Source organism: Bacillus rossius, chromosome 1 (genome assembly GCF_032445375.1).
Source record: "Bacillus rossius redtenbacheri isolate Brsri chromosome 1, Brsri_v3, whole genome shotgun sequence".
Classification (NCBI taxonomy): domain Eukaryota; kingdom Metazoa; phylum Arthropoda; class Insecta; order Phasmatodea; family Bacillidae; genus Bacillus; species Bacillus rossius.
In genome coordinates this window covers 201,540,822-201,567,947 of record NC_086330.1, presented here as the reverse complement: position 1 = coordinate 201,567,947, position 27,126 = coordinate 201,540,822, and the positions used below count along the sequence as shown (strand labels likewise).

General features: G+C 34.3%; 2 protein-coding genes across 5 annotated transcripts in view; both read right to left on the bottom strand.

Moving 5' to 3' along the window:
- The window catches only part of LOC134527242 (BTB/POZ domain-containing protein KCTD20), a 276,293-nt gene that overhangs the window by 166,906 nt on the left and 82,261 nt on the right, over positions 1-27,126 (bottom strand). The gene's annotated exons all lie outside the window — the stretch shown is intronic.
- Positions 3,462-10,066, bottom strand: LOC134527239 (uncharacterized). Of its 2 annotated transcripts, none has more exons than XM_063359734.1 (2): positions 4,782-10,066; positions 3,462-4,696 (listed from the first exon to the last, which is right to left on the bottom strand). In XM_063359734.1, exon 1 carries the CDS (start codon positions 8,200-8,202, stop codon positions 7,264-7,266), a length of 939 nt encoding a protein of 312 aa, XP_063215804.1. In that variant the 5' UTR covers positions 8,203-10,066; the 3' UTR covers positions 3,462-4,696; positions 4,782-7,263. The 2 variants fall into 2 exon arrangements, with proteins under 2 accessions (XP_063215804.1, XP_063215805.1); XM_063359735.1 differs by having other exon boundaries at positions 3,462-4,982; positions 5,069-10,066.

The following is a 27,126-nucleotide window of genomic DNA, read 5'->3' as shown; positions in this document are numbered from 1 at the left end:
TGCAACAAAGCAAGTTGTCGATTTGTTAACAAGTGGAGAAACTGCGACCATGACACTACTTGATATCATGCAGTATAGAATAACAACTGTGTGTTTATCATTGTTTACAGCTAATGGTATTTTCCATAAACCAGTTAAGTCAAAATTCATGACATTACTAGATCTTCACCCTGTGATGGCACCACTGCTTTACCATGCTATCGTAGATCTCGGAATGGCCTGGAACAAGATACCATCTTGCAAGACTTGGAGTCTTTATGCCTACAACCTCTACAACTTCATACTAAGTCGCCATCCTGAAGCAGTAGCATTTAACATAGTCAATGATATTTACAACGAAGAAACATTGATTGACAGTACTAAATATCTTGAGCAAAAACGTTGTATGCAATCGTATGGGTTCGTGCCGAACATTTACCCCATTGCTGACAAGCAAATTGCTACAGGAAGTGCATGGCGTTCATTTCTCTCAAAGCCTGCAAATAAACTAAGACTTCAACACTTCCTTCTCAATGAGTGGCAATCCTATAAGCACAATACTAACTGGTATTACACGAAAGATCTTCTCTGCTATGATCTCACATCCAACGAATGTGATCCCCGATTCGAAGCACCACTGCCATGTGAAGCAGATATCAGGGCGTTCTTCCAAGCAGCACAATTAGATGATCCTCATCCAATTGTACTTGATTTCTAAGACACAGACGTATGGGTTATTGCTTCATACATCAGTCACATAACCGAGCAGGATATGTACATGTATAAAATGAAATCGGGAAGTTCTGCAGAATTCTACATCTGTCGCTCATTGTTCTCTAAAAAAAAACAAAGCATGTGCTGCTCTTGGTCTCTACACATTTACAGGTTGTGACACGGTAGAAGGTTTCTTTGGCTGTGGCAAAGTGACAGCAATGAAACGCATTCTCCAATCAAACAATCTGACATACCTACAGACAGTACTACAACTAGGAGTCGGCAAAGAACTATCCCATGAAATGTTCATTCAACTGGAGTTGTTAACGATTAGGATTATCTACAATGACTCTGTGAGTCAACGATTGCGTGAAGCACGAGAACGAAAATGGAGGCAGTTACGACATTATGATTCTGCCAGGTTGCCTCCAGACGAGGACTCATTTAGACAACACTGTCTCCGAAGTCATTTGCAAGCTTATGAATACAAGAATGCGAGACTTCTAAAGCAGTTGCCCCCTACTAACATCGGGTGGGAAAGGCACAAAGATGGATTGCGACCTGTCACACACACCATACCCGCACTTCCATTTGTAACCCAATTGCCTCAATCCAATGAAACCCTTTCATAGGAGTGTGGTAATGAATTAGAAGATGAAAAGGAGCAAGTCAGTGGAATTCTGTATGACTCATCAGTGTAAACCAGCGATACAGATGAAGAGTATAGTGATTCAGTAGAAGATCAGTGAGATGATTTTCATGTACAGTGAACATTAACTATGTGTGCTGTTACATTCAAGACGTTTCCATATGTAAAAAAAAGTCCTGTTAAAAATGCACGGGCTGTGGTGTATTAACCTGAAAAGCTCATATAGCATACACAAGTTTCTGTTTTTCAAAATGGCGGCCAAATGCCAAAATTACAAATGTGACTCCCATGCTAAATTTCATTCTCTAAATGTTAATAATGAAATTCAATCGAAATATAAATGTCCTGTTTAAAAATGCACAGGCTGTGGTGTATTAACCTGAAAAGCTCATATAGCATACACTAGTTTCTGTTTTTCAAAATGGCGGCCAAATGCCAAAATTACAAAGGTGACTCCCACGCTAAATTTCATCCTTGGCATTCCGAAAATGATTTCCAATCATAAAAAAAAGGTCCCCTAGAAAAACGCACGGACCTTTGTATATCGACCGGACTATTATGCCAGAACTATGAATGTGCATTTTACAAGTTTTGAGAAATTTAGATTTGAAACTTTAAAGCCACTTTAAAATTAGGAAATATAAATATGATGTAATGTGTTTATTCACGTGATACAGTGACAAACTAAACAAATGGAATAAGTATTTCGTTGAATGTTAATAATGTCCTCTACCCTGACATTTCAAATTTTTAAAAATTAAGTATGACACATTCGTGCTTTTGGCATATAAAATCCAATTAAAAGACACAATTTTAATTTTAAACATAATTATATTCATCAACTTTATTGGTTGGTTATCATTATCAGCTCTTTAAAAGTGTTTATTCAGCACACAGTATGAAAACACTTGGAATAAAATAAATTTACAATGGAAAACAATGGGTTCAGGTATAAATTCTGTCGATATTCTTCAAAGCACTCTAAAAAATACATTTCAGTACAAATTAACAATACAATCTGAAAACGAAAAACCATAGAGTTCTAGAATATTATGAAATATAAATTTCAATACTACTTAACAATACAAACTGAAAAAAAAAAGAATTGGTGTGTAGTTAATTTTTAAAAGTTGTAATATGTTCACATTTCCCGTAATAGACGCAAAAAAATTTTTGCCGGTAGAAAATCACATCAACTCTTCGTCTGGCTCATCATTGTCTGGTTCTGGAAGTGCATCACGTACACCTTCACTAGTTTTCAATGCTCGGTAATATGCATGATGTTCTCTTGGAATTATCAACTTGTCACACATTGTACATAGATCTTTGTACTTGGGCGCAGAGATTGAGAATGTCTCGTTGTATGCCTTTGTGACCCTTGTGTTTTTGAGGGCCTTCCTGCTGTCCTCTTTATTTGTATTGCCTGAAAAGGTTCGTTAAGATCAGTTTTAAAGAACAGCGATTGAGGTTTCTCTTTTTCGTAATGTAGCCAACATATGGATCTGGTGGGAATTTTCGGAACTCTTTTTGAGTCTATTTTAAAGTCAAGAAAATCGTCGTGCTACATTGTTCTCACTACAAGTGGGTGAGGATTATTCCTGCTTGTTCGAATTATCTGTGCCCACCCTTCAGGAACATAAACAGGAACATTCTTGGATTTCTTTTCTATCTTCGAATGGATTGAATCACACTCCATTTCAGTATGTCCTGTTTCGAAGAATTTATCATCAATTGTTTTGAGCCCTGGATGAGTCTGACAAAGCGTCATGCACATTGATATAAAAATTACATTCTTTTGCTGTCCACCACAACTATCCGACATCATTCGAACTTCTTCGATGTTATGTTGACTCATTATATAATCATAAACGCAACTTGCTATTTCAATAGCTCCTCGCTTGCCTTCAAGTTCATTCCACAAATAACATGTTCCGTCTTGATTTCCCAAGTTGTAAAATGTAAGGTTATACACTGCTAACTTTCGTAAGTAAAATATTTGCCCACACGGTCCTATGGGAGTATTTAAAACAGCCTGCAAATCAAAGTTAAAGGCCAAAATTTGTTGATCATCTCTTGCAGCTAATTTGTCTGTGTTGCGTTCTTGGCGGGCCATTTCTGCTTTTCTTTTATGTCTATCATGCTCTTCTGTTTCCTTTTGCTTATCTCCTGTAAGTGAATCGTAAGCCAGGCATTTGCGGCATTTTCTTTCTTTGGGGAAAAAAAACCCAAATTATACTCATTAAAAATTGCTCTATACTTAGCAAGGGACACAGAAGGTAACTTATTATCTTTGCATTCTGCCTGGAATTCACAGTGCATTATGGAAATATTCAAACTGGAATCTAAATACTTTTTTGTGCTCTTCTGTCTGCAGTAATGGGATTCAACACAAGGATAACCCAAAATATGCTGTCGGATACGGTTCTCGTCTTCTTCCGAAAACTTATTATGAGGGGTATGTTTCCCTCGTCTGTCGGATTCAGATACACCACATTTGCATTTTTCAACAGAACTTCTTATTAAAGCATCTGTGATATTCAGTGTTGCCATAAAAAAATCACGACATACGCATCTCTTTTCACGGTCTACTTCAAAGGTATATACATAGGTATACTGTCTTCTGCTTTTTTTTAGTTGTCTGGTCGTTCGATTCTTTGGTCTCTGTTCAATGTGGCTAGCAATAAACTGTCGTTGATTATCAGAGCTTTCCATACCCCGAAAGGCAGTATATAAAGCAAACCTCTGCTCATCGTTCACTAGCTGTGAATACTTATGTCTACGTTTACCTTCACATGGAACCGGTAGCAATGGGCGACCTGGTCGTTCTACTCCGGAGGTTCCAATGTAAGCTTCTCCATGGATTCTCTTCATTTTCTCACATTTTTTTTCCACTTGCTACTATCACCTTTTCTTTTCTTCTGAATACCTGATAATAAAAGATATAACTTATAGCAAAGGGGCTCTTTACACTTACATCAACACGTTTTGAAAAACCAGTTTTAGCTTTGTTTAAGCCCGTAAGGTAATAGAACAAACCCATGACAGTGGTCAGCAATTATATTGTTAGGTGATCAAATAAGACAATATTGACATTACAAGAAATGCTAACACGTGCAGTCTTTTATCAAAACTTTGTTGCAAACGTATTGAAATAATGAGCATTAATAATAAGATACTTGCCTCCATCAATTTTTTCAACGACTTTGTCAGTTACTTCATTAATTATGTCGCCACAAGTCGAAAAATTTCCACATTCTTGATTGTCACTGATATTTTCATTTTTGGATGTATTGTTACAATTATTGGTTGTTTCTATTTTTTTGGTGATATTCTTGTTTCCTTTGTTCTCCAGTTCTGCAAAATGAGAATAAATAAACACGTGCATAAACAATAATTTCTTATTTGACTACCTTAAAATACAGAATGAATAAATGTTTACCTTCACTTCGTGTTCCGAGTTTCTTCCTGGCTCCTCCACTTTTTGTTCGATATTTATTTTTGTTCCACTGCTTTTTGTTTGATGTTGCTTTTTGTGTACTTTTGTAAACATCACTGTCACTACTACCGGAACTTGTAATTGGATTATATTCACCTGTTGATGTTTCTATGTCGCATAATGGATTATCTGATTCTTCTCCATCTGGAAGTGTTAAAATAAATAAATATACCGTTTGTGCAACACATACAAGTCTTAATCTAAAATTGACAAATTACCTTAACACATACCTGACTTTGATGATAATGACGTACCCATGGTTGCGTTGCTGGACGAAGGCCTGGGAACTGAACTATTTGTTAACATACTCTGGGCCATACTAATAATTTTTTGTGTACGTTCACTCATCATGAAAACAAGCAACTCTCTTGAACTGGACTGCACATGGGACTGACTAACTTCTCCCCTGTCTTTACCCAAACTGAAGGAAACTGTGTGCCAGAGTTATCAGAGCTATAGCAGAATATTGGAAAAGGAGGAAACAAGTATCACATTACTGTCGCACAATACAGCCTAGCTGCCTGTGAACCATGTCATCATCGTAACTTAACACTTCGCAGATAGGCAGGTTTTGTATTACAGCTTGTAATGCCGTATAAACAAGTCGTTGATAACGTATACTCGTGCGTGTGCTGGGATGAGTCAGTCACTATTATAAAAATACATGCTATAAGTTTCATGAAAAACAGCTCGTTTCATGAAGTGAATATAATTATTTAATTGTTTTGGTAAAGTTATAATAATGAATGTAACAAATAGACGTTCTCATTTTACATGTTGCATGACCTTCGAAATGCCAAAATCGCGAATGTGCCACATTCGTGATTTTAGCTAAAGAATAATTTTATATTTCAAGACCATTTCACGAATGTACCACATTCACTACTTTGGCATAACAAAAAATGCAAATATTCCACTTTCGTGTAAAAAGAACTTGCAATTATTGCTACAGGAATAGAGATACAACATTCGTGTTTATGGCAAAACATAGATATTTAAAAATACTTTCTACCTATGTACATATAAAAAAAGTGATTTTTGCACATTCGTGGTTCTGGCATAAGGGGGACGAGATCTAACACAATAATGTCTAGAAAAAAAATAATTTTCAAAATAATTTTTAAATTTAAATTTAAAATTTTGGAAAAAGTATATTTATATTTTTTCAAAAAATTCTATAAAATTTTTTGTACAAATATTAAATTGTCTACAAAGTTTAAAAGTAGAGAGTTAATGGGTTCATAGTAAAATTAATTGAAAACAATGGCACTTTTTGTCAAACCTCAGGTTAAATGTTGGCAGCAAAGGAAAGCATAACAGAATACAGTAAAATCTTGTTGTAAAATACACCAAAAAAAATCAGATAATTATATTCTGTACCCTGAAAGTATCTTAAACTGAACAATTTTTTAATTAAATTTTACAGGGAATTCAATTTAAAATGAGAAATACTTTATGCTGAAGTACAATATATGCAAGATTCCCCTGCACAATAATTTAAAATGAGAAATAAATTGAAGAAAGGAAATTATCACTCACATGTTTGATTGCAATTTTCAATTACAGTACTTGAAAAAAAGTGTCATTTTCAGATAGCACATAAATTCTTCCAGTTGGTGTCACAGGATTTACTGTACATAACACATCTGTGAGAGGAATCCATAATACATCTGGTTTCCCTGGATAAGAAAAGGATTGTGATGGTCCAGCAGGGTGGAGAAATGTTACTTTCACTTCATCAATTTCTTCGTTTTTCTCCATAACATAAGCTAGCCACCATTTATTGTCATATACAACTGCAGTATAGCCCTTTACTTTCCTATTTGTGGTTTGTCTAGTGATCTTGTAACAGTTACTTGTGATGAATGTGTAGCTCCAGAAAATATTTTCACAGTAATTTTTGATGTGCTTGATTCAACAGGTATAAATGCATGATATTGCTGAGTTCCTTGGATGGTAATTGCCTGATTGAAACTATCTTTTAAAAATATTTCTGACTATGTAATCCTCTTGTGTAGTGAAAGAGAAATTAATACCAGAAATATTTTCTACTGCCCATTCATAAAGCTGGAAAGGGGTCAAGATCTGGTTTTCATAGCGCCATTGCAATCTAGCTTTAGCTGCTAATATCTTAACCGTACCTCCAACTCCATCACAAGGCCCTTTACCGTGAGCTGTGGCTGAAAAATGCCATTCAGCTGATATGTTGAAGTCTTGCTTGTGAAAATACAAATTGATGAAATTTTTCTTATTTTTATATTGGGCAGCAGACCCATCTGAAAAGAAAAAAAAAAGAGGAACGTTTTTAAATTTTGTAATCAAAAAAGCAACCCAATTTCTTTGAAATGTGTAAACAGCAACTGTATTGTGCTCTAGGCAGTCAGAAATTACAACATAGTTCAAATGTTCAATTCTTTTTTCTCCTTTATAATAAATATATCACAAACGGGTAAACTGTGGCATGTCCCTTAGTCCAGTGGATAGTCTGGGCTTCATCTTGTACAACCATACTGTAGTTTTCTGAAAAGTAGAGTGTGATGGCAAATTCAGATTCTTTTAAATTTTCCTTTAAGTGATTCATGAAAGAGGTCTGTTGTTTTGCAATAAAGTCATGGCGGACTAAGAGTGACAGCTTGTCACAGAGTAAATCTATTAAATCTGCTGATGATTTCTGCAGTGTCTCTAAATTGCAACGGTCAACTGAAATCCACTGCCGAAATGTGATCTTTCTTATCAGGTGCTCTTCAAATAACTTCTCAAGGATAGTCTGTATTGCTGCAGTACCAGGACAATATGTACAATGTCCAATATTGCAATCTATTGTTGGTGGATTGCATACCATTTGTGGTAAGCAATGTTTGTAGGTTTTGAATTCTCCATTTGTTAAATCACATAATATTGCATTTTCAATCATCAATTTGACATATTGATGGATTGTACGTACACACACTGCATGTGTTCCACTAGAACCCACTAAAATACAATGCTTTGGACGAAGCTCCGCAAATTTTGAAAAACATATTTTAATATGTGGAAATTTCTCCTTGAATAAAGTGTATCCCTCTTTCAGATTGCACAAAATAAGTCTTTTTGATATTTTTGATTTATTTTTATTAGGTTCAGTGACTGTTATGCAGTCTTTAACACCGGGTATCGCTCTACTGACTTCATAATTTTCATAAAATAAATGGACAGCTTCAACTACATATTCTGAGAGGTGTTTGCCTGGTTTGGGGTTAGGAATTTCTAACATTCCTTTTTCAGCCAAGAGTTTTTTTGATTGTCGTACCATGTAGTTTGGCGCATCAAACTCTTGCATTATTTTTCTAACTTCCCAATTTGGTGGTAAACAGGTTAATAACATTAACTTCTTGCTCCTATTAGTAGAACACAAGAAATTGGCTTTGAGGTTTTGCAAAACTGATTCCTATAAATCTTCACCATCATCCTCAGAGAAATTATCTGGCAACTCAAAAAATTACCTTTTGATTGTGGAGTCAATTGTTTTAATTTTTCTGGTTGCATAACTTTTTGATTTGAATTTTTTCCTATTAATAGGAGATTCTCCTAGCCCTTGTAGTGAAATATTTAATGAACCAATCACATCTGAGGATGCAGAAAAACTGGGACCTTTATCAGAATCTGAACTTAATTCGTTATCCTGGTGAGTAGAAGAAGAAGAAGAAGCAGCAGCAAGTTGTAATGTTGTAATTTCTGTTCTACAGCTATCACTAATTTTTGCTCCCTTTGGCAATTCAGAAAACAAAATGCACATCCAACTAGTAACATTCCTTAATTTTCTTTTTTCCCTAATGTTGTGATTGCTTTTTTTTAATGGATTAAAACACTGTAACTTCAAAAATGATTCACTGAGGGCCATTTCTTACCGTAAACTGCCCACCTTTTCATAGGGTTTCAGTCACTATCATGATGAACACATTACCTTTTGTGCCGGAAATTAGGTATTTAGGCACGTTTTATTTAAAATTTTGTTATCATAAATATTTTTGGAAAGTTATTTATTTTTACTCATCTTATATCTTTACGACTAGGCCCTCAGCCTCTGTTCTCAGAGGCGAGCTGATTTTTTTTCCCAGCCTAATGCTAGGTTAGCATTCTGGCTAATATTTCTCCCGCCTGTAGACACGTCGGAGGCCGGTAACTTAATTTCTCCGCATGACTACTTTTGCCTACAGCAGCTTGTGGAGCAGTGCTGAGCCCTGCTAACTTTGTCACGAATCAGTATAAGGTTCACTAGCAGCAAGACACGACAGGAGGATCCCGTGGGCCTTGCGTCCCACAGACCATGCATTTTTTGAAGCCATCCCCCCCTGCTCCCCCACCCTTTCTTCTCAGAAGTGAAGCCAGGAGCGATGACCGCTTGTGAACTCACGGGGACAGTAACCGAATTCAAGGCCATCTCAGACTTGACAGCCGCAGATACGATTCTGGACTTTAACGACATCTAGCGACGGCTGTGGTCACTAACGCCACTTGTGGGCGTCGGCAGCGCCGACACCAACGCTCGCGCGGAGGTAACGACAACCTTTCTCCTCCTTATGTCTCGGGCCGCTAGGTGGCAACATGGGTTACTCCATATACTCCTAGCATTGACACACTCGTCGGCCACAGGTCGATTTATTAGTACTTCTTCTCGCCACCAAAAGATAGCGCCTCAGTCGTGCAGTCACTCCAGTAAGATCTAATATATTTTATGCCGGACACCTTCGGGTGGGCTCGGTAATTTTCGGCTCAGAGCCTAACACCCCTCCCATTCTCAAGAGATCCCGCGCTTATGATATACTGACGAGGGGTGCTGTCATAACTTAGAACAAACAACTTCTTAGAAACACACAACTTAGAAACACAAAACTTAGAATTTTCTAAGTTATGACAGTTCTAACTTATGACTTTCTACGTTACGACGTTTCTAAGTTGTGTGGTTCTAAGTTACGTGTTTCTAAGTTATGACAGTTCTAAGTTGTGTGTTTCTAACTTGTGATAGTTCTAAGTTGTGACTTTCTACGTTATGATGTTTCTAAGTTGTGTGGTTCTGAGTTGCGTGTTTCTAAGTTACGTGTTTCTAAGTTATGACAGTTCTAAGTTATGTGTTTCTAACTTGTGATAATTCTAAGTTATGATTTTCTACGTTACGACGTTTCTAAGTTGTGTGCTTCTGCGTTGCGTGTTTCTAAGTTACGTGTTTCTAAGTTATGACAGTTCTAAGTTGTGTGTTTCTAACTTGTGATAGTTCTAAGTTGTGACTTTCTACGTTACGACGTTTCTAAGTTGCGTGGTTCTGCGTTACGTGTTTCTAAGTTACGTGTTTCTACGTTATGACAGTTCTAAGTTGTGTGTTTCTAACTTGTGATAGTTCTAAGTTATGACTTTCTACTTTATGACGTTTCTAAGTTGTGTGGTTCTGCGTTGCGTGTTTCGAAGTCACGTGTTTCTAAGTTATGATCTTTCTAAGTTGTGTGTTTCTAACTTGTGATAGTTCTAAGTTATGACTTTCTACGTTATGACGTTTCTAAGTTGTGTGGTTCTGCGTTGCGTGTTTCTAAGTTACGTGTTTCTAAGTTATGGTGGTTCTAAGTTGTTTCTAACTTGTGATAGTTCTAAGTTGTGACTTTCTACGTTATGACGTTTCTAAGTTGTGTGGATCTTGAATTGTTAACATTCGGTTGTGTGTTTGTGGCGAAGGTTTTCATACGGTCTTTCATGCAGTCCCTAAATAGTTCTCACTTTGCCCGCTAGTCCCTAAATCGTTCTCACTTTGCCCGCTAGATAGATATAAATACCTAACCATCTTTACCACGAGTGCTTTCTATTGGTTACTTTAAATACTACATTTTTTAAACTTTTTTTTATTAACTATGGCATTTCCACACAGTAGGTACATTTAACAAAGAACATCTGTAAGAAATAAATTTTATGTATTATTAATTGTAGAATAGTAAAAAATTAGCTTATCTCAAATTGAAACACAAAGTTGAACTATGATATAAAACATAGCCTAAATTATTTGAAGCGCAATCTAACAAAAATTACTTCAACTGAATTAAAAAATAAAGTTAACATCCAATTACCAATATGATGGAAATAACGGCCATTTAATTTAGCTAGTAATGCATAAAACATGATGGGTAGTTTTGTTTGCATGGTTTTAAAACTGGAAACAATACAATTGGTTTATTCTTTGTAATAGTGAACACCAAATAACTCTTCGTTTTTTCAAACTGAGTAATTAAAACAAATATTTTAAATTATATGTTATTCTGTTTAATTGATAAAGCTCAGCTTTATTGGTCATTTGTGAAATGGAAAAATTAATTCACAGTCCAATGTTCAATAATAATGTTTGTTCGCTGAAGTATTACGTGTAAAAAATGCATTAATTACTACGGCTAGTCGACGTCTTATAGAAAATGCATAATCATCCCATATAACACAGAAAGTTAGCCAATAAATTCACAGTGAAACATTTTTTTAAGTTTTCGTTATGTGCAATTCACAGTTAAATAGTATTATTTTAGTTTAAAAATTGGTCTAATAAATACATACTTAGCAGACTTGCGGGTAAATCTTGTGACAAAAGTTTGAAATCAACATATTTCATATGCTTTTTTTGTATATGTAAATTTTATTTTTTACTGCAGGGATTTATAATCATGCAAATTTAAAATGTATACTTGATAGTTCAATGGTTTCATTACACGTTACAAGATATTACTTCAACCATTTGTTATTTGTAAGTAAATCATCTAAAGTTTGTGTTGTAGGCCAATGGAAATGTAAAAAAAAAAATCTTAGTGACAGAGTGTTATACACTTCAAACGGATTGTCGTATAGAATTTGATCGTGTATTGGATTATCAAGAAAACAATGCCAAAAACACGTACAAAGTTTATGAGTTTTGTTTCGAAATTATATTTGATAATGCTGTAGCGACCAGCCATCCTATCTTATTTTAACTCAATAATGTTAATTGTTTAAGAGAGTCGTTATTTTAAGAACTAATTTTATAACCTTACATTAATCATACTGTTCCTGAGCTTACTTTTACTATCCATAATTTATTTGTGTTAACGCTTAGTAGGCCCTTACTTCAGAATTTTATTTTAAAACGATTTCTTTAGACTCATAAAAAAATTAAAAACTTTGTTTTAAATTTATATATATATATATATATATATATATATATATATATATATATATATAAATTTAAAACAAAGTTTTTAATTTTTTTATGAGTCTAAAGAAATCGTTTTAAAATAAAATTCTGAAGTAAGGGCCTACTAAGCGTTAACACAAATAAATTATGGATAGTAAAAGTAAGCTCAGGAACAGTATGATTAATGTAATATATATATATATATATATATATATATATATATATATATTGCCTGAAGATATTTCTCGGTGGACTGATTCATACTGCTGTATTTTTAAAGTTTACTTGACTTTGGTTGCCAAAATAATTAGTGTAACTTCTGCAGTCACATACATTTTGTCGTTATTTTTACCAGTTACAAAATTCCTTTAAATTAAATGAATAAGGAAAGTAGCATTTAAACAGATATTTCATGTTGGTTAACTTGAATATTTTATCATTAAAAGAGAACAAAATTACATATCATTTTCATCGACTAACAAATTTCTGAATTCTGGCAAGTAGTAAGGTCTGGCGAGTCGAAAACATAATTTAGAGTTGTTATTGTTGTTAAAGTTGGGTTCTACCCAATTTTGACGTATTACTTTGACAGAAAAATAACAGATCTAATAAAGTTCCATAACTCAGGTAGAATTTGATGCTTCGAGTGAAATTTGAATCCCAGATTCCAATTTTACCTAGAAACTAAAAAATAAACAAAAAGAAAAATTGAAATAAATTACAAAAATTATGAATTCTTTTTTCATTCTCCTTTCTTCTTCATTCTCCTTTCTTCAGACAACTATTTATAAATATAACTTATATTAAGGGGCCCGCCTCGTCAGGGGTGTATGTGTGTTAGTGAGGCGGGATGATAAGCGCGACGCTCGCTGGTGCTTCCAGCGCGGTATAGCCTCTAAGCGCAAGGCTCTGAACTGGCGCGCATTCGTCTCGTCGTCACAGGATAACTGTGAAATTTGAGGAGTGACCGTAACATTATATGGCGGAGAAATGAAGATAAAGGTGTTATCAAGCCCCTTAAGTACTTTCAAGAATCTGTACTGATTGTTTTATGCCTAAAAATTATTCTGAAAACACGCGTTTTAGGCATTTTAACGCTTCTAAAAATACAGTTTAAAAACCTAATCCGAAATTAAAAGTACGTTTCGGCCCTCAGCGAACTCTTAAATGCTATTCGTAAATAGGCCCCACTCGGATATCTTGAGTAGTTTTGAAATCGCGTTGTTTTACCTGAAGCTCTGCACACTGTATGTGTGCCCCGGTAGGCGGGGCCCTTAATACGTATTTGAAACCAGTCACATGAAAAAAAAATTATTAGTGTCAATTAATTCAATTAGGGTATTTAAACCTCGGGAAGACAAAAAAAAATCCACCGCTGTCTTTACACTTCCAAGCCCATTAGGTGACTGATCTCCTCCGCAGCAAGTAGGAAGTCTTTATGTTCAAATACTCTTTCTATTCTTTAACTTTTCAATCTCACTGAACATGTCATAAAAATATACATAATGCTGGTAAATCTTTATACAATTAAAAAAAATGATGACAATTCTTCTCATATGATGAAATTCTTTCATAACTTTTAATGCAAATAATTATTTTTAGAAATGTTTGGCAATGTATGGTATAGGCCTTATACATATAGAGTCATTTTAAATATTTTAAAGTAGCAAAAAAAATTTGACATCATTGTTTTCTTACCTATATTTAAGTGAATACAGAAATAAACATTTAACAAAAAAAAATCAGATTTAGTTGTTGTTTAAAGAAGGCAACACAAGTGTCATGTAATGTAACATCATTAAAAAATATTGCAAAAGTTCTAACCAAGAAGACGCAATTTTTTGCTATTACAAATGTATAATTTATAAACGCCTTATTTGTACATTTAATCGGATTCACTTACAACATACAAAAGTGCGTGCATTTTATTAGATTTAAAGGCGTAAAATGCACACGCCGTCCATTTCACACTAGTTTTATTTGTCATGACGGGTGAGCGCCACTTAATGTTTACAAATTCAGTAGGCTTAGTTATTATTTTATTGTATTGAATTAAACCTTGCATATGTAAGAAATTAATTCCTCTTTCGCTAGACGTGATTTTAACTTTCTCGTTCGAAGTCTCCGATTTGATTTACTTTGCGGGCAAATTACTTTAAATGTTGTGAGTCACTCTGTGCTTAGTTTTCGTTTGGCGAAAACAAGGCTTTGAAAATAACGGTTTGCGTTAATGTTTTGTTCAGAAAACATTTGTATGAACAAATTGTGTTTATGTTTTAACATTAAAGTATGAAGCCACATCGAATTTTCTTTTATCAAATATCCGTCTGATAGTTTTACTTTTCTTTTAGATTATTTCTTCTTCAATATCATCATTTTTTAAAGTGGATGCTTTGGCATCTGTATTTATAAATGGACGTAACTGACCTATTTATAAGCATTGCTTTGTTTTTAAGTGGGTTCTTAAGCCAGTGATATAACGTTGACTGATTTTCAAAAATTGAGAACACGTTAGGCCTTCAGACATATTTAATTAATGCCATTAACCTTTAACATTACTGTCACCAAAATTCTTCAGATGTGGTTTTGAAAGAGCCATACTTTACTAGTACCCGCAATTAAAAATAATAGATTAGGTTTTGTACATGAATTAATGTAATACACCTCACGTGTATAGCTAATAAAATTTCTCTAAAAAGTTACCACAATTCAATGGGATTATCTTGAATCAAGGTAAGGCAGAAATTATTTAAATGAACGTAAACAAAACTATACTTTACTAACACGACGATGGATTGTTTGCGAAACCACCCATGTTTTTTGCGCGAGTCAAATGCCAACTGGCGAGTGAGACGGCGGCGCGGCGGCGCGGCTATGTCTGAGTGCACGCGAGATGCAGAACGACGGAGCGGCAACGTCGCGCTAAGCGATTCAAAGAGCGGCAAATTTGACTGAATTTTGCGCGATTTGTCAACAAATTCACGATGTGGATCCACAAGCCAGTGCGGGATCCTCCAGGCCTTCAGATGATGCTGAATCCCGCGGGATTGCGGGATTCCACTTAGGTGTATTGCAATCCCTAGTCTCAGTGCCTTGCTCCTGTCAAGCTTACACGCCTATAGCGTTACAGTCTTTCATTTACATGTACCTTATTAAGTAATGCGATTGTATTCTCGTCTTTATTTGCTGTCAGCCACGTACAGGAGCTCAGAAGGGAGACGCTAGCCATCAGTGTGTACCTAACTACGTTTTGCTAACTAATCAAACCATCTTTCTTTACATTAAATATACTTTAAAGTTTCTCTACTTTTAAGAGCAATGTGTATATTTTAATGCATTTTTTTATCAATTCTGTCTATTACAATAATAAATTAGTGTTTTTTTTCGGTCTGTCTTTCGCGTTGCTCGGAGACGTTAATTTGTTACATAGATTCTCCTGGAAGAGAGGAAAGGGAAGGGGTCAATTATCTCTTCAAATAAATATTATCAGAATTTAATAAAGGTTCCTTTATTTCATGTTAAACAATCTTTACACCATTATATACACCTCGACAACGCAACAAATCCGTGTTTCATAAATTGTAAAACTATTATTTTAAACATACTCCCCTCACATTCCTCTTCTGCATATATTAGTTTACTTTATATTATATTAGTATTTTTTTCTTCATGTTAACTTTTTTTCTATTCGGAAATTCCTTACAAAACACTTAAAAGGTTTTATTTTTATCAACAGTACACACATTGCTCTTTAGAAACTGCCAATAAGTTTTAATTATTCAAATTCCTACTTGGTTCAAACCTTTGCGTTTTAATTAAATTTGCTTTAAAACAAATATTTAAGTATATTTACATTTTTAATATGTTTGTTTTTGCACAATTATGTGTGGTGTTAACATTTCAGTTTCGATTTAAGTTCGGAGTAAAATAATATGTATTTCAATACTTTCTTGGTGATATTTTTGTGTCGAATCAATTATGACTATTTAATGTGTTAAAAAACAGAAATAATTAATTGATTCACTTACTATTTTATTACTGCATTGTTACACTGGAACGTGGCGCACACGTTCTTTTGAAATATGATATATTATAATTCTCACTAGTTAACATCACTTTTGAATGTTAACCCAGCCCATCTGTTATTATTACCACATTTTTACAGCAATAATTAATCAAAGTTGAATTAAAAAACTAAATATAATAAATTGTTCGAATTTTACATTCATTTTGATATCAGTTATTTTTACTGCTTCTTTAAAGAAAACATGCTAAATCCCATCCAAACATTCAACTTACTTAGTCCCACACCTTTTTCATTACAAAAATCTGGTCTAAAAATAAAAAAAATAAAGAATTGTACAACTAATTTTATAAAATAAATGTTTTACAAGTAGTCAGTATGTTATACTTCACTTAAGATAAAGTAAATTTCTTAGTTACTCGTGTCAAAAGTAATATATATTCAAAGTAAGTTTTAGCCGCAGCATCAGAATATTATAATATTAGCCTAACAAAGCGCACAAGGAAAGTATGTGTGTGTGTGTATATATATATATATATATATATATATATATATATATATATATATATACACACACACACACACACACACATACATACATACATACATATCCACGCACCTAATATGTGTGAGTGTTTGTGTTTGTATGTACATGTGTGTATATATAAAACATTTTAGCAGTTTGTAGAACAAGAAATGAATAAATGATACATAATACATTTATTTCTTAAAATATAATAAAAATAATATCCATCACATTTATTACTTCCTCGCTTTATCCCATGGCTTCGCTTGCGTTTAAGAAGATTTTGTTATTCAATTCAGGTTGTCGGTCGACACAGGAAGCAAAACTATTAAATTCAATTAATTAATAATATAATTAACTCATTTAATTAAGGTTGTTGTTCAATACGGGTAGAGGTTAAATATTTACAAAAGAAGAAAAAAAACTACACAATATAAATCAGGGTTAAGTGTTGGAGAAGAAAAGAAATAGCGGAGTTTGTGTTATTAGAGTCGCGAATTTAAGATCCCACTCCACATTAAATTTTACCTACAGATAATTAACATCCCTTATTAACTCCGCTTGTAATCTGTATCTTACATAGTATAAAATAAAGTCGCTTCCCGCTCCTGACTGTCATTATGTATGCTTAGATCTTTAAAACTACGCAACGGATTTTGATGCGGTTTTTTTTAATAGATAGATTAATTCAAGAGGAAGGTTTGTATGTATAAAACATGCATAATATAGTAGAGAAACACAGACAATTTAAGAGGTTTAGAGGTGTATGTTGTGATGAATTGGTAGAAAATAACCATGGCAACGGCTGTAGCATTGTTGATGCTTCATTCGTCTCTATGGCAACAACTATTTCATTGTTAGTGCAGTCCTCATCACCGTTGAAATTTTGTGCGGAATTTAAATATAAATAATTGCTTTTTTTTTTCAAGTATATATCCTACAAACTTGAAACTTGACAGTAATGTTCCTTATGTTACGCAGGATGACTTTTTCCGAAAATCATCTCCCAAGGGTGGTTAACCCTTCTACTACCAAGGGGGGTAGTCAAAATACCCCACTATGTTTTTTTTGCAATAAAAATGACAGTGATATTTTTCCAAAGCTGTGAATTTTTCTATTCGTTTATAATATTACAAACAATATAAAAGTGTCAGCACAAACTAGCTTTAATTATCAGGAATTTATAAAATAATTTTTTTCTGCTGGGGTAATCGAAATACCCCCCTTGGTAACTCATGCATTGAATAAACGGTTTAATACCCCACTATGTTTTTTTTTTTTTTAAATAAAAAGACAGTGATTTTTTTTCAAAGCTGTAAATTTTTCTATTCGTTTATAATATTTCAAACAATATAAATGTGTCAGCACCAACTAGCTTTATTTATCAGGAATGTGTAAAAAAAAAATTTTCTGCTGGGGTAATCGAAATACCCCCCTTGCATTGAATAAACGGTTAAATATATTGTCATCTTGAAAAATTTTCAGAAGTCAAATAAAACCTTAGGAAGATGAATTTACCTACTGAGCTATCAGAACCTGCATCAATTAGTTCTTCGCATGACGACTGCACTGCGCAGTATTTAATATAAGCATTTATTGCTATTTTGATAGCAGCTGGTAAACTACACAATAATCAGGTAAGCGTGGTATAATTATGGGCTTCTGATCCAGCATTTTGTCAACCATTTTTTACAGCTACTATGTCTAGAACTAGATTTCAGTTACTTTGTTCCATGCTTAGATTTGATGATCCTGCTACGAGACAGGCTTGTATTGAATTGAAAAATGATAAGTTGCAGGCTATAAGAGATGTTTTTCATATATTTACCGATGCATGTGTTCGTAATTTTGTACCTCATGACAATCTAACAGTTGATGAAAGGCTTGCTACTTATAGGGGACACTGCTCATTCCGGGTTTATATGAAATCAAAACCTGGTCATTACAGAATAAAGATCTGGATTTGTGCAGATAGCAAAACTGTCTATGGTTGCAACCTTCAAGTATACACTGGAATGGTGAACAAACAAACAGAAGTGAAGCAAGGAAAGAGAGTCGTTATGGAACTTGTAGAGCCATATTTTCACTCTGGTAGAGGTATAACGACAGACAATTTTTTTACTTCCGTACCTTTAGCACAAGCTTTGTTGGAAAAAGGATTGACACTTGTTGGTACACTGAGAGCTAATAAAAGGGAAATTCCAAATGAATTTTATCCTAGTCCTCGACGAGAAGTAAATTCGTCCCTTTTTGCCTTTACAGAAGATATGACGCTCACGTCCTACGTTCCAAAGAAAAATAAATCGGTTATCCTCTTCTCAACACAGCACCACAGTGCAGACATAGTTCACGAACAACCGCAAATAATTCATCACTACTGTGCCATTGTAATGTTGGTGGCACTTGCTCAACTTATTTATTTATAATTATTTTTCTTTTTTTTTGGGCGAACTGGTTTCCACACGTTTTCTGTATTCTATATTGGTATTTGTTAATGGTAATGTGTCATTTAAATATTTAAAAGTTAATTCTGAATGAAGTTGTAATAATTATAATTATGTGTAATTTAAATGTTTGAACACATCAAGTTTTTTTTTATTGTGTCAATGTATTTTTTGAATCTATTATGAATAATGTGTTTACAATTTAATTATTATAGTAAATATGTGAAGGTATATTTAAGAAATTATAAGTCAATCTTTTTTTGTAATAGAATTAATGCTACAGGAATAATCAATTTTTGTTGTTTTAAAAAAGGTACTCTCTACGAGTGCCATGTTCAATGTCCTTCTTCGTCTTGCACTTACAGACCACCGACGGTCTTTTCCAGCACCTTGACGCCATGTTGTAGTAACGCCAAAATTCTTGATTGTGTGATTTTAAGCTTTTAAGATGCATTAAGCATCTACAACCGCACTAAGTGGTAAGTTTTGTTGTATTATTTCTTAAGAACGTAGGGAAATGTTTGTAGCACCGGGCGTGTTAATATTCTTTGTTATTTTTATGTTAATTAGCGGTTCCACGAGGGGGTGCGGCATTTGTCCTAGAATCGTTTGTCCTAAAGCGTTTATCCTAATTTCGTTTGTCCTAAAAATTAGGACAAACGACTTTAGGACAAACGACGTTAGGACAAACGACTTTAGGACAAACGACTTTAGGACAAACGAATTTTAGGACAAACGATGGAACAGCTTCAAAATATTTTTACTCTGAGTTTTAGGACAAACGACTTTAGGGCAAACGACATTAGGACAAACGACATTAGGACAAACGACTTTTAGGACAAACGACGGTTCCAGTATCGATAAATCCTTACTCTGAGTTTTAGGACAAACGACTTTAGGACAAACGACATTAGGACAAACGACATTAGGACAAACGACTTTAGGACAAACGACATTAGGACAAATGACATTAGGACAAACGACTTTAGGACAAACGACTTTAGGACAAACGACTTTTAGGACAAACGATTTTAGGACAAACGACATTATGAAAAACCAAGTTAGGACAAATGACTTTAGGACAAAAAACTTTGAGTCAAACGATTTTATTTAAAAACCACAGAGCATGTGAGAACTTACAGTAAAAGAAAACGTTTGAAAAAATAATGTTATATACTGGGGAAATACTTTACATTCTATGTAAAAAAAAATTCAGCGTTTACGATCGTTACAATTTTAAGACATCTAGGAATAAACAACTACGGTTTCGACCTAAATCTGTTTTTTTTTTGTTTTTTTTTTTGCCATCTTGGATCCGACATATTTAAATAGAGCGCCCCACTCATTATGATGAAATTTTCGTCATGACCGCCATATTTAATTTTTCTGTTCCACTGGAGGCCGCCATCTTGGATGCCGTCGACTTTGTTTCTGTTCTTTGTTCCTAGATAGTGCCAGCAACGCTCTTGATTTTTTTTGTTCTTCTGGAGGCTGCCATCTTGGATAACGTTGACTTAGTTTCTGCTGTTTGTTCCTAGAGAGCGCCAGCCTAGCTCTTTATTTTTTTTTTGTTCTTCTGGAGGTCACCATCTTGGATACCAAGGACTTTATTTCTGCTGTTTGTTCATAGAGAGCGTCAGCGTCGCTCTGATTCATCACATAAGGTCGATGTTCTATTACCTAACATTGCTATTATGGTCCTTATCGACATATTAAATTTAAATTTTTTAACAAAATACATTGGAAGCGCTGTGATTCGAACCATCGCAGCTCTGATCTCTAGATTGGGAATCATACGCCTTTAACCGCACGGCCATCGAGACATTTACCAGACTGAGAATTAAATAAGGTATATATAAAAATAACATGCCTATTCGGACTTGTAATTTTTTTTATTTGAAGTAATAATAGCACCACCTGTTCGAGACAGAACAACCATCATGTATTAAGACGTAACTGTAACAATTATCGTTACGGTCACTATCTTGAATATCCGTAATTGTTTTGTTAGAAAATCGGGAAAAAATTTAAAAATCATTAAAAAAATTAATCAATCAAATGAAATAATAAAAATCTTAAAAAACACCGTTGCACTTTTCGTTACGGTCGCTATCTTGAAAATACATAATTTTAATGCTAGAGATTCTAAAAAAAAAATTACTTATTAGAATACTGATTAATTAGTTCGATTCCTGTCCTTGCTTCGAAACTATTAGAGCAAAAAAAAAAACAGTGAAATTTTACTTTGACCTTGAAATATGATTTTACCTTGACGACCATCATGGATCCGCCATTTCTCGTTCAGTACATGCTACCAGGAGCTACCACCTGCTAGAGGTCATTGCCACCATCTTGTTTTCGTCTGCTGGAGGACACCATCTTGTGCGTGTATTCGTCTTATAGAGTACATTACCATCATACTTGTCTAAGTTTTACCCGCTAGAGTGCAGTAATCATTTATTATTACTGAAGTGCCTGCCATCTTGAAATTTGGGCGCCATTTTGGAATCGTGTAATTATTTAGCTAGAAATTCTGGATAAAATTACAAAATTCATCAAAAAATTCACTCATTAAAGAAATGATTGATTATATCAATTCCTGTTCTTGGTTTGATCCTTGGATGATGCAAAAAAATAATTTTATGGAAAAAATAATTATTATAATAAATTATTATCAAAGTCCTAAAAGAGACTTAAAATCATGTATTACCATCATCCTTTAAACCATTACGACCGCCATTTTAGATATTTGTATTTATTGACTTATTAGTTCGGGAAAAATTTCAAAATTCACCGAAAAAATCACACATTATTTTACATATTGAATCGAAACTTTCTTTGATCTATGAACGAAGCTGAAAATAAATTTAATTTAAATACCAGAAAAATGTCAGCTTCGAGAAATAAAACACCGCAAGTTCTTTTACAAACATAATATTTATTACATTATTTCTATCCTACTAAAGGATCACTTGCGAAAGCCAGCAATCTTATAAACATTTAGCCCTGCATAGACGTGAAACGACTAATTCTTAGCTCCAACAGCTCCAACTGCTCCAAATGCTCTAACAGCTCCAACAGCTCCAGAGGCTCCAAACGCTCCATGTGCTCCAACAGCTCAAAATGCTACAAAGGCTCCAAATGCACCAAATGCTCCAAATGCTCCAACAGCTCCAAATGCTCCAACAGCTCCAAATGCTCCAAATTCTCCAAATGCTCCAAATGCTACAAATGCTCCAACTGCTCCAACAGCTCAAAATGCTCCAACTAATTTCAATTACTTTTTTTTATCGAACATGACATGAATACATGCATGACTTTATCAATATACATTTTGGATGTCAGTGGTGACTTTTTTACACCTTTTAGTTATAAATTTATTTAGATATGAGCTTTCGAGAAATGATAAAGTACATTTTTAAAAAATCTTAATTTTTCTTTAAGTACACATGCAATTAATGGAAACCATTATTTTATGTAGCCAGCTTCCCTCATTTCTTTAAGTATGAAGGATATTTCTTTGATGCTCGAATAGTTTCCTGCACAAAGCGAACCATGTAGAAGTCTTAGCCTGTCAACCAATATGTTAGGATCTTCCCATCTCTCTGCTACGTTCATCTTCCGTGTATGTTTATAATAAAAATGATTATCCCTGGTGTCTTCTGTTTCAACACCAACCACAAGGTCACTTTCGTCATCGACCAGTGATTATCACAAGCTTGATTATGATAATTTATTTTGTGCCGGAAATTAGGCATTTCGTCACCTTTTTTTTATTTTTCTATAATTTTAAATTTTTTTTGGAAATCTTATTTTTTTAATTTATCTGGTTGTTAAGGCGATTGGTGCACGGTAAAAACGGTCACAGGCCCGAAAACAATGAATTTTGTATCATATGACCACTAAAGAGTCTAGATGCCTATGTGGGTGACCGTTACTATGTAGGGAGGTCAGGAGCTTAGTTCCAGCTCGTCAGTGGTGAGATGGCCTTCATACGGGAAGGGTGTCGCTGGTGGTCGCTCTGCGGCCTGCCATCTAGCGGGAACTAACAAAACCTCGAAGGTTGTATCTCGCTCTCCCTCTAACACACAGCCGATAAGGTTCTATCGTGCCCGGAGGAGGGGAAGGTTTATCAGGTTTCTCTTTCACTCATCCTTCGCCATGGGGAGGCGGAATGGATTATTTTTTGTCCGCAACTGCGCAGACGTCATGTGGCCACTCCCGCACTCTTCTCACTCAACTCGCTCATTCTCTCACACTATTTCAATAAATCTTTTCAAATCTTCAACATCAATACTTTAAACCATTGCGCTTCCTACGGATTAATTATATTTCATGCAAGTGCCTGAATTCAGCTGCAAAAAAATAAAACGCGTAGTCAATTTTTTTCTTCAAAAACCTTCCCAAACACTGTGTGTTAAAAAACATTCTGAAAGCCCATTTTTCTAGATAAATGGAAATTCTAAATCACCTATGCCACAAGGAAACATTGTGCTTTAATATTATGTAAAGAAAACACCTCTTAGTTTTATAGTTATGTAAAGGTGGTGTGATATGTTTTAGATGTCGCACCATCTTATCATCCATGTAGAAGAGTTACCCGAAAAGCTAACAAGACTATTGCCATGGAAATGGAAATATGGTTAAGGAAATATTTTTCAAATGTTTGTAAACAGTAAACAACATATAAAAAATCTTATAACTGTAAAATTAAAATACAAACAACCCTATAGAAAATTTAATTTCAATATGAAAAAGTCTACAATAATGTTTACAAGAAACGAAATTGCAATAGCAATACAAAAATATCGCAATTTTGTTACATTGTTAATATATATATTATTTTTAATAAAGGCAATAAAAATGACATACTCAATATTTGGAATACAATAAATACCTTAAGCCCTACATAATTGCTGCGATATTCACAATAAATGCTTTTCTTAAATAAAGTAATTAAAAAACATCGTAAATAAATTATGTACATACATATTATGGTGAAGGAAAGTGGACACTATCACACTGAAAAATCTTAGAGGGTAGTTTTCCTCATCTTATTTCTTTCTTTGCGTTTTTGGTCTTGTTCGTTAAAATATTTCATGTTCAAATACTTGATACGCATATACGTTCTTGTCCTGACAAAACTTCTTCTGGATATTTATTTTCAGTAGTTCCGCAAATAATTTTAGTCAGTGATTCAAAAATCCGCTTTTTTTTGCACAAATTGTTGCCATGAATATTATCAAAACACATTTCAGCGATCTTTATTAATTCAAAAAAAAAATTAGTGGGACATTTTAAGTTACCCTTTGATTATAAATGTATCCAGCTATCGTCCTCCGAATTGAAATCCGTAGTGCCAAGGTCAGGATATTTATTTCTGAAACGGTGAGCTATATAGCCAGAAACATATTTCAGCCCTTCAAGAGAAATTTCGTCACTTGAAAGGGGCCTGGCCTCTAAATCTAAAGCTGGGTTTACGATTGATTTCCTTAAGAATTATAACTTAACATCGAGCACACAATTAAGTCAAAACTACATTTTACAGTTTATGATTGCCATAGAAGTCGTTAATTCTAACCAATCACAGAACAAAACACATGGTCGGCCATTGTTCGAAACGGAGAAGCAGGTTTGAAATAGGTTATTGACAAATGGGATATCTATTTTTCGAAATGGATGATGATTACAAATTACAAATATACGAATTCTAACCCAAAATACTGCCTCGCTCAGTCCAATAATAAGACATAAACTTCCGGTTGAAAGGTTCCGGTTTGTTGTGATTGGTCGCTTCCCTTAAGTCTTAACGAAAAATATAAAATATAACCATTTCTGTTAAGTCTTAAGTCATCATATGGTTCGCACACGACCCGTCAAAATTCACACACGACAATCATAAACCATTCCACTAGTTTACATAGAGTCATATGGTAAGTACAGGACTAAGTCTTAAGTCTTAATTCTTAATTTTCAATCGTAAACCCACCTTAAGTCTATTTCTTCCATGTCAGCAAGATCTATTTCATTTAAAGGTGATTTCTCTTGAAATGTATTTGTAAAATACATTTCCTTGCACAAAAGTAGTTCTGTAATTTCATTCTGATAAGCACTGTCTCTGTCAATACCTAGTTCATGTCCTGGGGAATCCTTCCCAACCCCGCCAAGACAGAAGCAATTCTTTTCACCAGACGCCGCCCCCGTCAGCCACCAGCACTGTTCGTGGGAGGCGCAGTGATCAACTGGAGCGATTCAGTGAAATACCTCGGTGTGACACTGGATCGCACACTGCGCTTCTCACAGCACTTCTCGTCGGCCACTGCCCGGGCCTATCGCGTATTCAACTCGCTCTCCCCCATACTCCGCCCATACAGCCCCCTCCCAGACCAGGACCGTGTACGCCTCTTCAAGGCGTACATAGTACCTATCTTATTGTATGCATCAGTAATATTTGCCCATGTACCCGACATCCGTTTCCACCAACTAAATACATGTTTCAATAAACTACTCAGAGCCACACTCGGGAAATACAGACACGTAACCAACATACAGCTACATGACCTTGCAAACACACAATCACCAAGATCTCTAGTCACACGATACACAGACAAATTCTTCCACAAAGCTGCACAACACCCGTCTACACTGATACAGAACATTGGCAAACACGACATCACCAGACCCTATCCACATAAACTCATTACAGATTACCACCCCGGCAGGCCACCCTGACTGGGCGGCCCCAAGATCTCCAATGGGACACCATCCAAAGTGAAAGTGCAGTGTATATCATGTATATATGTGTATAGTATGGACGCCAACCACAGTGCCATACCGGTGTAGCCATTAACGGACGGCAACCATAGCGCATTGTTTGTTTGTTTGTTTGATAGCTTAGTTTTTAAACCAATAATATTCAGTTTTCTTGTAACACTTATCTGTATTTATTCATTTTTAATTCTTTGTAAATAATACTAAATGTAATAATGTGTGCATTTCCCAGTGATGTGAAGACATTGAGCCCAATGGCTCCAAAGGCAAAGACAAAAGGTTTTTTAAAGTTTCCTTTTATGATATGTATATATTCTGTGCCATGTAAAAACTGAAGTGTTAATATGTAAAAATTTGGCAAAAGAGCAGGAAACTGCTGGTATGTCTAAATAACCCTGCAAACCATGTAGGTATTGTGACAATTACGAAAGATAAAAACCTATTAAAAACCTAAAAAAAACTTCTGAGACGTCAGCTTTCGGATTCAGCGATCGTGGGTTCTACTCCCGGCCACGCCGGAAAAAAAATGTTTTTTTTTTTTTCCTGGTAAATTCTAAGATTATATCCATACATCTAACTGTAAATGATTCGGAGAGACTTTACCATTTCTTTGTGACGTTGCAACTCCAAATAGTTATCTCAGATGGTAATAGGTAGTGTCGGTAACTCATTTCCCTATGATAATTATACATAAATATAGTTTAAAAAACTAAAAAAAACATGCTTTTAAAGAATATCAAACTAAAAAGTTAAAAATAAATATAGTTTAAAAAACTAAAGAAACATGCTTTTAAAGATTATCAAACTAAAAAGTTAAAAATAATTTTAAAATTTAATTTATGACAATAGTTTATAAGCAATACTAGTATAAATGAGAATAAAGCATGGGGCGCTTAATATACAAAAAATATGGCACAAAGCGCCTCAAGCCTTTTTTCTCGTTTATACTAGTATTTCTTATATACTATTGTCATAAATTAAATTTTAAAATTATTTTTAACTTTTTAGTTTGATAATCTTTAAAAGCATGTTTCTTTAGTTTTTTAAAATATATTTATTGATGTTCCATACCTCTAATATACGGACAGAGAAAAAACCACTCTAACACATCTTAGTTCAGTTTAACTGTTAACAAATATTTAGGTTTTCAGGTCCTATACATATTTCCGAATGTTTTACTGACTGAGTTATACTGGACATTAATTAAATTGATCTCTGATATTTATACTTTTAAACGAAATTTTGAATTTATCATTTTATGTAAACTCTAATGCGTTAAAAAGTGTAACGCAACACTACACACAGGTAGTGATGTCTAGTGCACTGCCCTATGCACATTAGTTAACAAA

Coding starts and splice junctions, on each gene's coding strand:
- LOC134527239 (XM_063359734.1), bottom strand. CDS start 8,202: ATGTTATTAACCTGTTTACCACCAAATTGGGAAGTTAGAAAAATAATG.